Source organism: Elephas maximus, chromosome 2 (genome assembly GCF_024166365.1).
Source record: "Elephas maximus indicus isolate mEleMax1 chromosome 2, mEleMax1 primary haplotype, whole genome shotgun sequence".
In the NCBI taxonomy this organism is placed as follows: Eukaryota; Metazoa; Chordata; class Mammalia; order Proboscidea; family Elephantidae; genus Elephas; species Elephas maximus.
In genome coordinates, this window is record NC_064820.1 from 81035636 (window position 1) to 81047730 (window position 12095).

At 45.2% G+C, this 12095-nt stretch overlaps 1 protein-coding gene across 1 annotated transcript in view; it reads left to right on the plus strand.

Annotated features, from left to right (window-relative positions):
- The first annotated feature begins 216 nt into the window (after positions 1–216).
- The window catches only part of IQGAP2 (IQ motif containing GTPase activating protein 2), a 328172-nt gene continuing 316293 nt past the window's right edge, over positions 217–12095 (plus strand). The window contains exon 1 of the mRNA XM_049865807.1: positions 217–712. Within this exon, the coding sequence (XP_049721764.1) occupies positions 667–712 (46 nt within the window). The 5' untranslated portion in view covers positions 217–666. The remainder of the gene's footprint in view (positions 713–12095) is intronic.

Here is a 12095-nt window from a genome sequence, read left to right on the forward strand (position 1 = left end):
GCGCTGTTTGTCCCTCTGTAACTGAGCAACACTGGGCAACCCGGGCTGCCTGTGCCTTCTGCGGTTTTTCTTGCTCTCCTCGGGGTTGGTTCACTTCCACCCTCTAAACGTTCCAGAAGTGAAAAATCAGGCGGGGCGGCCACGGCCACAGCCCCCAGTCCGCCAGCTGTGCGCGGGGCCCCAGCTGCAGGGGGTCGAGGCCCAACGTCCCGCTCAGCCCCTTCCTCCAACCTGGGGGCCGGGTAGGGGCGGGTCTACCCGGCCTCGGCGCTGCGCCCAGCACTCGATAGGGGTCGCTGCGCCTCGGCGCGCGCTCCCACAGGGGTGAATAACGGGGCTGGGCGGGAGGAGAAAGGAAACCTGCTGAGGGAGGCGGCGGCTGCTGGCGAGGGCGCCGAGGGTGGAGAGTTCACTTTTACTCCGGGTGTCAGCGCGCTGCGCTGAGTAATCGCGGCGCTCAGCAGCTGCAGTGGGCGCTGGCGACTGAGCGGCGGGGGAGCGAGTCGCCCATCTCGGGGCGGCCAGGGCAGGGCAGCGAGAGGCCGGATACGAACGGAGCGGTCGGGCGGAGGAGCGCATCGCGCGCAGGGCGCGGAGTCGGCGAGCCTGGACAGCGAGGGGACCCGCGAGGGGCGCGCCCCGGGCGAGCCCCCGGAACCGCGCAGGATGCCCCACGGGGAGCTGCCGTCTCTGCAGAGACCCCGCTATGGCTGTAAGTGCGCCGGACGCTCCCGCCGGCCATGGCGCGCCCCCTCCCCAAGAACCGCGGTAGAGAAGCCGAAGGGACCGGATGCGCGCTGCAGAGGGGTGGGAGGGCAGCCGGCTGCGTGCCTGGCAAAGTTTAGAGCTAGAGTTGCAAAGGGCAGTCAACAGTGTTCTCCTAATTTCCTCCCCAAATTCCTGATCCCTAGTTGGCAACCCCAACCTTCCAAACTAAAGACCCCATCTAAGCGTGTCGGCAGCGCTAGGTCTGCGCTTTGGGACAGATGAGGTTGGGGTTTTAGGAGTGTCAGGTGAGCAACCCGCGGAGGTCCCGGCCGCTGCCAGTTCAGGCCAGAGGGTGGCGTAAGGGCTCCGATTCTTCCATCCGGAAGGGGAGGAAAGTTTGTTTGCTGTGGCTGCAGGTGGGCACCGTGAGTAGCGTGCCAGCGGACTCCGCGTAGGGACAAGGCTGCTTTACTGGGAGGGCAGGTGCCTCCTTCTATCCAGCTCCCTTGGACTCTACCTGAGCCACAAGAGCCAGTTTTGGCCTCACAGGTGTGAGTCCCTTCCTGCTCTAGGCGGAAGGAACACCTTCCGTCCCCACCCCTCTCCTTCCTTCTCCCCTCTGGCCCTTACCAGCCAGAACTGTGCAGCGCGCAGAGGATTGCTGCGAGGAGGGGACCCGGCGCTGGGCTCTAGGCGATCCGGTCTGAGGTCGCATGACTTGAAAGAGATAGTGTCCATTACCCAGCCCTCGGAAAGAGGGCTTTGGCGGATCTTGAGTGGATGGAGCCAGATTAGTGGCAAACACGTGGCTTCAAGTGCGGAGTTCAGAGTCCCAAACATGTGCTAGGAAGTATTTCTTTTAAAACAAAGTGAGCGCCATCTCTCCCAAATTGGCCATGTTAGTAAACCCATAGCTGAAAAGAAAAAACCTGGTTAATTTTTTGCCCAGGCTGGCCTTGGTGGCTGTCTTAGTTATCTAGTGCTGCTATAACAGAATACCACAAGTGGGTGACTTTAACAAACAAATTTATTTTCTCACAGTGCAGGAGGCCAGCAGTCCCATTTCAGAGTTCAGGCTCTACAGGGAGGGTTTCTCTCTCTCTGGGCTTTTTGGGCAAGGTCTTTACTTCTGAGCTTCTGCTCCTGGGTAATCTTCATGTGGTTTAGCATCTGTCTTCCCCATCTCTGCTCCCTAGTTTAATCTCTCTTTATATCTCAAAGAAACCCTGTTGGCATAGTGGCTAAGTGCTACGGCTGCTAACCAAGAGCTTGGCAGTTGGAATCAGCCAGGCGTTCCCTGGAAACTCTATCGGGCAGTTCCACTCTGTCCTATAGGGTGGAAGGCAGTGGGTTGGGTTTTAGGTTTATATCTCAAAAGCGTTGTCTCAAGATACAACCGTACACTAATCTTGGCTCATTAACGTAAGAAAGACAACCTATTCCCAAAGAGGATTTAACCACAGGCATAGAGGTTGGGATTTACAGCACATATTTTGGGGGGACACAATTCAACCCATAACAGTGGCAGGGATACCAGGTTTGGGTTAAAAAAACAAAAAAAACCTGTTGCAGTCGGTTGATTCTGACTCATAGCAACCCTGTCTGACAGAGTAGAACTGCTCTGTAGGATTTCTAAGGGGCAGGTGGTGAATTGGAACTGCAGACCTTTTGGTTAGCAACCAAACTCTAAGCACTGAGTCACCAGGGCTCCATAGGTTTGGGTTGAGGTGCTGGTATTTACAGCAGGGTTTGTTTTTGTGGTCCTGGATGGTTGGTCAAGGCCACACACACAAAAACAAGCTTGGTTGTCGCCAGGTTCATTCTGACTCATGGTGACCCCATGTGTTACAGAGTAGAACTTCACTGTAGGGCTTTCTTGGCTGTAATCTTTATGGAACCGGATCACCAGGCCTTTCTTCCTTGGAGCTGCTGAGTGGGTTCCAGCAGCCAACCTTGAGGTTAGTAGCCCATCACAAACCAGATTTGTTTAGTTAAAAAGAGAGTTAGTTTTAGCTTGTGTAAGTCCCTTCCCCCCTTGGAATGGAGTGTCAGAAAAGGTTGGTTTTCCCTTGTGAATCTTTATGTGTGGCGGCAGTGTGGAGGCCTGAAGGTCAGCTACAGTGCCGGTACCCTAGGGAAATGCCCCAGCAGCTGACACAGGACCGAACACCCGTAATTAGTTTGCACTTTGGTAAATCACAGACAGCAGGGCTCCTTGAGCTCAAGGAGGCAGGCTCTGCTCATCCTGCGTTTGTAGTGTTAACCTCAGGTTGGTTGAAGTACTATATTTGCATGGCAAGCTCCCAGAACATACGGTGTCTTCACTGTGTCAAATTATAAGATGGCTCCAAAGTCTGGAAACTAGGGAATATACATCAAAAGTGGTTTATTGGTATCACCTTTGAAATCATGATCTGTTCAGGGTGTCGCCCCTCATTTGCAACGCACAATTCAATGTGCTGTGCAAAATTGCGCTGAGTTTGGTGCATCAATATAACATTTCCATTATTTCTGCCCATGTATCTGTGATGGTGCCTTATCTCCATTGAATAAACCTGTGCTTTTAGCAATCCAGGAAGAAGCAATCAAAGAGACTCAGATCTGGCAAGCATGGAGCCCACTCCACAGGGCGGCATTTTAAGAAATCAGTATCCAGCCCTTCCTCACCAGTCTGGTGTGATGGGGTGGTGTGCCATGTCCCATATTGTCGGAATCTCTCCCGGGTACCTTCCCCCAGCTCATCAAGTGCTGGCGTTAATTGATCACTTAACATTGTCAAGAATGGAAAATATTTGCCTATGTTTCCAGACTTTATGACCACCCTGAAATATTAAGGCTTTAATATTAATAGCCTTGTTATATCCTTAAGATGAAAATTTCTATAATTTTGATACCGAGTTTATGAACAGTCGGTTTAAAAATGATAAACATGGGAATATACCTTAGCGTTAATAGGTACGACCTGACATGGATTCTTCATGTGTTAGTATAGTTTTTGGTTGTTGGTGGTTTTCTTGGCCTCCTGTCGACATGAGATTGAAAATAGTGTTATTAGCTCTGCACAGGCAAGCTAGGAAAGGATAATAGGATTGCCTCTGCTCTGTTGTGTGACAGGCTGTGCTTTTTCTTGTTTGTTGGTTTACCGTACAGGTTCAAAGAAACCTCTAGTTATACCAAACATGCTTTATCTGAAACATTTAAAAATGGATACCAATGCATTCCCTATACTTTGCTGTAATTTCTGTTCCATTCTGAGTGTAAAATGTTTTAGACTGGGCTTTAAAATCAACTTTTTGGTAGTTTGAATTAAATTAATGGGGTTGAGCTGTTCCACTTGTGTCTCATCTTCTGCGTTGCCATCCTCCCCCACCTTGAATTGTCACTTAATGAGGTAATTCTTACACAGATGAATTAAATTAACTCAATTGGGTGCTGCTATTGTATCTCTCCTCTTCACCAGGCTGAGTGTCGTAAAATACCATATAGAAAATTTGTACTTGAGGCATTTCTCATTGAGTTATCCATGAAGGCTTCTTTTACAAATTTCTGACAGATGAGAGATTGCTGAAGTCTTCTTGTTTTGCACACTTGAGCACTGTTTAATTCCTCCTTCTTTGGTGTTGGCTGCATTTTCCTGCAACCTGCGAAGTTATGTTGTGTGATATTAATACAGAACAAAGCTGAAATACCACCTCAGTAATGTGGTTCTGCATGCGAGTGGGGAGATAGAAACTGGATATATTATATATCGTATCCAGAGTATCTGTCTACACCCGAGACCAAGTATAGATGACATTTATATTTAGGTATGATTTGCAAATAACTTTTGTGCTATTGTAATGAACTGTGATGTGTTTGCCAAATTCTGAGAACGTGTTGCTGCCAAGATCTGTCCAAAGTTTTGTTCAGGTTATTTGAGAGTTAAAAGACTAGCTATGGCAATAAGAGGTGCATTGTAACGTTTGCCTTGGGCATTGTGCTGTCTTAAAGAACCATTATGTGTGATCACATTGCAACAGCAACTCGAAAGGTTAGATAGAAAGCTTAGGGGCCAAGGGGCTTATGTTAATAGGGGAGGAACAGTTGAAAAAGGAGGGTGAGAATGGTGGCACAACTTGAAGCACATGATCAATGTCACTGAATTGTACGTGTAGAAATTGTTGAATTGGTGTCTGTTTTGCTGTGTATATTTTCAACAACAGAAAAGGATATAAATTATTAAAAATAAAAGGGGCTTTGTGACTTACATGATTTCAGTCATCACTGGTTATTCAGTCAACATTTAAGTACCTACTGTGGGTCAGTAAGGAGCCCTGGTGGTGTAGTGGTTAAAGAGCTCGGCTGCTAACCAAAAGCTCGGCAGTTCAAATCCACCAGCTGCTCCTTGGAAACTCTATGGGGCAGTTCTTCTCTATCCTATCGGATCACTATGAGTCGGAACCAACTTGACGGCAACGAGTTTGGTTTTTTTCGGTGGGTCAGTAAGAAGCCCTGGTTAAGAGCTTGGTTGCTAGCCAAAAGATGGGCAGTTTGAATCCACCAGCTGCTCCTTGGACACTCTACGGGCCAGTTCTCCTCTGTCCTATAGGGTCACTATGAATGGGAATCAGCCCAACGGCAATGGGAACAAGGTGGGTCGGGAATGATTGTGCATATCACTGCAAGTGTGGTTTTTCTGCCTTCTGCAAAAATTGAGATACTTCCTTCCTCTCAAGAGCTACGTTGTAGTAGTAATAGTGATCAGTGTTTCACTGCTGCTTTTAAAAATGCAACATGAGCCCAGGATATGTGTATGTGTGTGAGTGTGTGTGTGTGTGTTGTGAGGGGGAGGGTTCTGGCTGCTGCTGGGAGTTTGTGAATACTGTCTGAATGGTGAGATTTCTAAGATGCCTGGTAACTGAAGCCATTGGGTGTTAACAAAGGGAAACCTTTTTATCCCTTTCCCATTACCAATCTGAGATGAAGACACTGGACTTCTGAGCTAGTCAGGCTCAGATGTTTAAAACAGGATTGAATCTGTCTGTACTTAGCTTAGCTGGAATCTGACTTTCTGTCAGCGCTTTCGTTTGAATGATCTATGAAATGTTACTTTAGAAGACAAGTAACTCCTTCATGTGCTAATGTTTTGGTTGAGCTTTTCAAAAGGATCTTTAAGGTCAACAGCTAAAGTGTTATTTTAGTATGCTTTTAACTTTAATTACACGTGTGCTGTTAGCCAAAATGACTTGCTTGGGAGAGTTTAAGCTTGTAATATCCAGTTTGTTTTAGAATTTAGTGTTATTTAGAGTGTTAGCTAGCCCCTTTTTTCCCTAGGGAACCATAGATTTGCTGTTGCCCCTTGCCCTCCCATTCCATGAGCTTTTTAACAGCTCATCTTATTTAAAAGGTACTGTACAGACAGATCTAATGCTTACTAAATCTTCGTGGTAACCGAAAGAGAAACAAATGCCACTCAAATTCTGATTTGGTGGGGTCACGTAAGTCTCACAGGACAGGCATTTCAGCATGGGGTGTGCAAGTTAGGTTTGTGCACTTACCAAGAGCTGGGTGTAATCCTCGTGCTACAGTTATTCCCGTACACATTGCCATCGAGTTGATTCCGACTCATAGTGACCCTAGAGGACAGAGTAAAGCTACTCCATAGGGTTTTTAATAGAAGCAGACTGCCACATCTTTCAAACTGCTGACCTTTCAGTTAACAGCTGAGTGCTTAACCACTGCAGCACGAGGGCTCCTTGCCATTGTTACTACTTGCTCATTATTACCTTTGAGACAACCAGTGGTGCCCCTACTTCACAAAGAAGCTGAAACTCAGTGACTTTGTCTCAGAGTCATATATCTGGCAGGTGACAGTGGGAACTTAAGTTCTTTGAGACCCTGAAACCTGTGGCCTTTCATCATTGACTGTTACCATTGCTTCTTCTGAATTGGTCTCATCCTTTCTTTCTGTATGAAACCAAGCCCTTCAAAGTTTTTCCTTTGTTTTAATGTTTGTCATGGATTATCAAACTCCAGCAACTTGTAGCCATTTAGATAGTATACTCTTTTAAAAGTAGATGCATGTTGTTCTTTAAAGTTGATTTTGCTTCCTTTTTTTTTTTTCCAAGAAAAAAACACTTAAGAATACATTGGCTTTTTATATAGAGTACATTCAAGCTTCGTCAAAGGGTTTTATGGATACATAGAGACACCCATCGCACTGTGAAGCTCTGAAGTGAAAGGAAGACTATTCTGTAATGATATAGTGGCGTGCTCCAATGATTCCAGATAGGACAATTGGTAAAAACACACTTTATTGCACAAACCAGCCATGCCTTACAGTCTGGAATTGTTGAGAGATCAGGCAGGAACTTGTAGTGTGGTAACTGACCTGTGTGTGAGCTGATATTTTTTCATTTTACTGTTCTACTTTATTTTTCTCCCTTGAGAGGCAGTATAGTGTTAATTAAGGGCAAAGTCTTTGGAGTTGAATGGACAGGGGCTTGAATCCTGACTTGAACACTAACTGTGTAAGTAGCATTGGAGTTTTTTTCCTGTATTTTGAGAGGGTATGTGGAAATGATACACCTATAAAGATGGCCTGCTAACTGAAAGGTTAGCAGTTTGAACCCACCAGCCACTCTGTGGCAGTGATCACTCCCATAAAGATTACAGCTTTGTTGCAGTTCCTCTCTGTCCTACAGGGTTGCTTTGAGTCAGAAATGACTCAATGGCACGCAACGACAATGACAATAATAAAAATGGCTGATATGGTACCTGGTACATAATGCTAAACAAATTGTAGTTATTCCAATAAATTGAGCACCTAATATATATTAAGCATTGTAGATAAAGCAAAAATGATCAAGATAGTGACAGCTTATAAGAGTACCTGGGAGACAATGAACAATGCTTATACTTCTGTTATTGCTGAGTCAGCCCCTGACTCATGGAAACCCCATGCACAACAGAAGAAAATGTTGCCTGGTCCTGCACCATCACCATAATCACTTGTGAATCAGATGATTGTGATTCATAGGGCTTTCCGCGGCTGACTTTTAGAAGTAGATTGCCAGGCCTTTCTTCCTGGTTTGTCTTAGCCTGGAAGCTCATCTGAAGCCTGTTCAGCATCATAGCAACACACAAGCCTTCACTGACAGACAGTTGGTGGCTGTGCGTGAGGTATATTAGCCAGGAATGAGTGCAGGTCTCTCACATAAACCCCAACCAAATCCACTGCCCTTGAGTCGATTCTGACTCATAGCGACCCCCTAGGGTTTCCAAGGCTGTAAATCTCTACAGAAGCAGACTGCCACATCTTTCTCCTGTGGAGCTGCTGGTGGTTTTGAACTGCTGATCTTTCAGTTGGCAGTCGATCACTTTAACCACTGTTCCATCAGGGCTCCTTCAAGTGGAAGGTTAGAATTCAGTGAACCACCAGTGCCCTCGTATACTTCTGTTTGTGTATGTTATGGATTGAATTATGTCCCCAAAAATAAGTGTTATAAATTCTGCAGTACCTGTGGTTAGAATCCATTTGGGAATAGGATTATCTTTGCTATGTTAGTGATGCAGTATTAATGTAGGGTGTGTCTTACTCAGTCTCTTTTGGGATATAAAAGAGCAGATTAAGCAGGCAGCAAAAAAGCAGAGATGGGGGAAGATAGATGCTATGCCACATGAAGATCACCAACCAAAAAAAAATTGAACCCCTGCTGTCGAGTCAATTCAGACTCATAGTGACCCTATAGGACAGGGTAGACCTGCCCCATAGAGTTTCCAAGGAGCACCTGCTGGATTCGAACTGCCAGCCTATTGGTTAGCAGCTGTAGCACTTACCCGCTACGCCACCAGGGTTTCCAAAGATCACCAAGGAACCAAGGAAAAGAAGCTGAAAAGAGACAAAGACCTTCCCCCCGGGGCCTGCAGAGACAGAAAACCTTCTTCTAGAGCTTGCACCCCGATTCAGACTTCTAGCCGCCTAAAGTGTGTGAAAATAAGTTTCTGTTAAAGTCTCCTACTTGTGATATTTCTGTTATAGCAGCACCAGATAACTAAGTGTACTTATAAAGTTGTGTGTAAGTGAAGACATGAGAGTGATAGGCTTGGATTGGGGTGATGGGAAAACTTCATGAAGGCTGAGACTTTCCTAACCTTAAAGGCCAGGAAAGCAGCTGAAGGCCTTTCAGTATATTTGTTGTGTGGATAGTTTGGTGGGATTGAAGCACAGGATGTATGAAGAGATGTTGCAGAGGAGAGGTGAAGCTGGACTGTGTCATAGAATCCTTGATTTCATGAAAGGCGGTTTGAGCTGACTTGAGAGTAGCTTGAGTTAACCCTTTACTGAAGTATCTTGTTGTTCTTTGGAGATGCTTTTTATTTAAAACTTTGCATGGGACATTCATGGGCGAGGAGCCCAAGTGAAGTGGGAATGGTCCGGTTCGAATGCATAGTGCCGGACACTGCAGGAGGTGGGCCAGGTTCTGGGGATGTGAGCATTTGGTGCCCTCTTTCAGCTGCTCGGAAACCCTGGTGGCGTAATGGTTAAGTGCTACTACTGCTTACCAGAAGGTTGGCAGTTCGAATCCATCAGGCGCTCCTTGGAAACTCTGTAGGGCAGTTCTACCCTGTCCTATAGGGTCGCTATAGTCAGAATTGACTCGATGGCACTGGGTTTGGTTTTGGTTTTCTCAGCTGCTCAGAGGCCCCTTTGGTGTCCTTCTAGGTTTAGGAATGCCTTTTGAGTGGGTAGGTTTGTCAGGTCGTTTTGCTTAGTTACTGAATAATGGGTAAGCTTATGGACTTGATGGCATTTAACGCAAACAGAGAGAGATAGGCATGGACCCTCTCTGGAGCCTTACGGCCTCTAGTCAGGGAGACAGATTGATGCCTCTTAATTCTCCCAGGTGAGTTCTATCAGACTGGATGAGAAAATAAATAAGTAAATAAAAGAAGTACTCACAGCAGGGCCAGAATCTTGACAATTAAAATTCTAAGCCTGTTGCCATGGAGTCGATCCTGATTAATGGCCACTGTATAGGACAGAGTAGAACTGCCCCATAGGGTTTTCAAGACTGTAATCTTTACAGAAGCAGACTGTCACATCTTTCTTCCAAAGAGCAGCTGGTGGGTTCAAACTGCCAACCTTATGGTTATCAGCCGAGCACTTAACCACTGCACCACTGGGAGTAGGGTTTCTCTTACGTCTTTTTTCCTCATTTTATTACTTGTGGCAACTTTCTCAAATTTCATTGGAGATTTAAAGCCTTAAAAAGACCAACATCCCAGTTTTACCATGTTTCCACTTCATTAACAATTGCCTGAGGAACTTTTAGACAGCAGACTCCTTTTTGCTAGAGACTCACAAGATTCTACTAAACTTTAACTGGACTCCCCTTTAGTGTGATAATCCTGTATTATGTTTGGCCCCGTTTGCATCTGTGCCTATCAGGAGCTGACAGCAACTTCTCCTGTCAGTGCAGTGGTTCTCAAAATGTGATTCTCGAAGCAGCAGTAGAGCAGCACCTGAGAACTTGTTGGAAAAGCAGATTCTTGGTCCCATCCCAAACTGACTGAATCCAAAACTCTGGGAGTGAGGCCCAGCAGTTTTTTTCTAACAAGCCTCTAGGAGATTCTGATGCTCTGTTCTGGTGCAAGGGTGAAGAGATTCTAATATTTGATTACCTTTGCAATGCTTGCAGGTTTTTGTCAACTATTGAAAACACATGGGCTCATTACTGAATGCATTATTTATAGTATCCCTTGTGTGTTTGATTTGAGCACGTACAGGCACCCACATGCAGACCTGGGCATAGATTTCCGTACAGGTTCATGTTTATTTTGTAGACTTTATTTTGGTATGGCTTTAAGGTTGCTTTTCTCTCATCTGCGAAACACATGTGATTTGGAAGATAAAGTCTAAAATCTTCACTGACTATGCAGTTAACTATGACCAAGGATTTCTAGTCTGCTGGTGTTTTTAGGAGCAGTTGGGAAAGTTGAGTGACCTGGGGAAGAACGGGCATGGGCATTTCTGGGAGCCTTTGTGGAGCGGTGGCTAAGAGCTCGGCTGGTAACCAAAAGGTTGGCAGTTCAAGTCCACTGCCGACTCCTTGGAAACCCTAGGGGGCAGTTCTGCCCTGTCCTGTAGGGTCGCTATAAGTTGGAAGCAACTCCAGAACACCTAACAACAACCACCACAATCTTTGTAGGACATACCTGGATAATAAGGATAGAAAGATTTCATCTTCCAAAAGACAACCTGAAGTATATTCACTCTTTTCATTTATTCATTCACAATGTATAGAATTGTTGGCAGATTATTTGATAGGCATAAGTACACCCAGGTCATTCCCCATTGCGGGAAAATACAGATCTGTTTTGGAAACCCTGGTGGCGTAGTGGTTAAGTGCTACGGCTACTAACCAGAAGGTCGGCAGTTTGAATCTACCAGGTGCTCCTTGGAAGCTCTATGGGGCAGTTCTACTCTGTCCTATAGGGTCTCTGTGAGTTGGAATCAACTGTACCACAACGGGTTTTTTTGTTTTATAGATCTGTTTATTTTGCTATTGATAAAGTTAGGAAGATGTTGCCATGTTTTTGCTTGGGGTCCACAAAGAAGAAGACTTCGAATTTTTTCTCCTTCTTCCACTACTATCTCTGAAGGAAGAAATTCTTATATCGGTTTTTTTTTTTGGTTATATGTTGTTAATTGTCATGGCGTTGATTCTGACTGTATAACAAAACAAAATATTGCCCAGTCCTCTGCCGTCTTTTTGATTGTTGGTATGTTTGAGTCTGTTGTTCTGGCTATTGTGTCAGTCCATCTCATTGAGAGTTCCCCTTGTATTCACTGACCCCCTACCAAATATGATGCCCTTTTCTAGTGTTTAGTCTTTCCTGAATATGTGTGCAAAGCAAGCATGTTGAAGTCCTTCCATCCTCGCTTCAGCTTCTGATAATTTTGCCTTAATTCTCATTTTACTGGCCATATGAGTTCAATCTTAAATAATGTTGATGCATTTCTTATGGTCATCCTCAAACATATAAATGGACATATTTTAAATAAGTAAGGCTTAAGTTTAGTACCTAACTTGGTACTCGGGCTCATAGAAAATGCTCAGTAAATATTTGCTGGCATTATGGGTTTTGCTTAAAGTGTCTGTATGTTAAATGAGGAACTATTTCCATTAGCTGTCAAATTAAACATTATCTCAACAGCTTTCAAGTACCAGGCAAACATTTAACCTGCTGAATTTAGGTATTGCTTCTGTTCTCTGTGAAACCTGGGCAAGTTATTTTTTTCTGTGCCTCAGTTTTCTCACCTATACAATTCAGGTAAGTACATACTGCAAGGGTTAAATGATTTAATATATGGAAAAATCCATGCCCAGAATGTGCCTCCCATA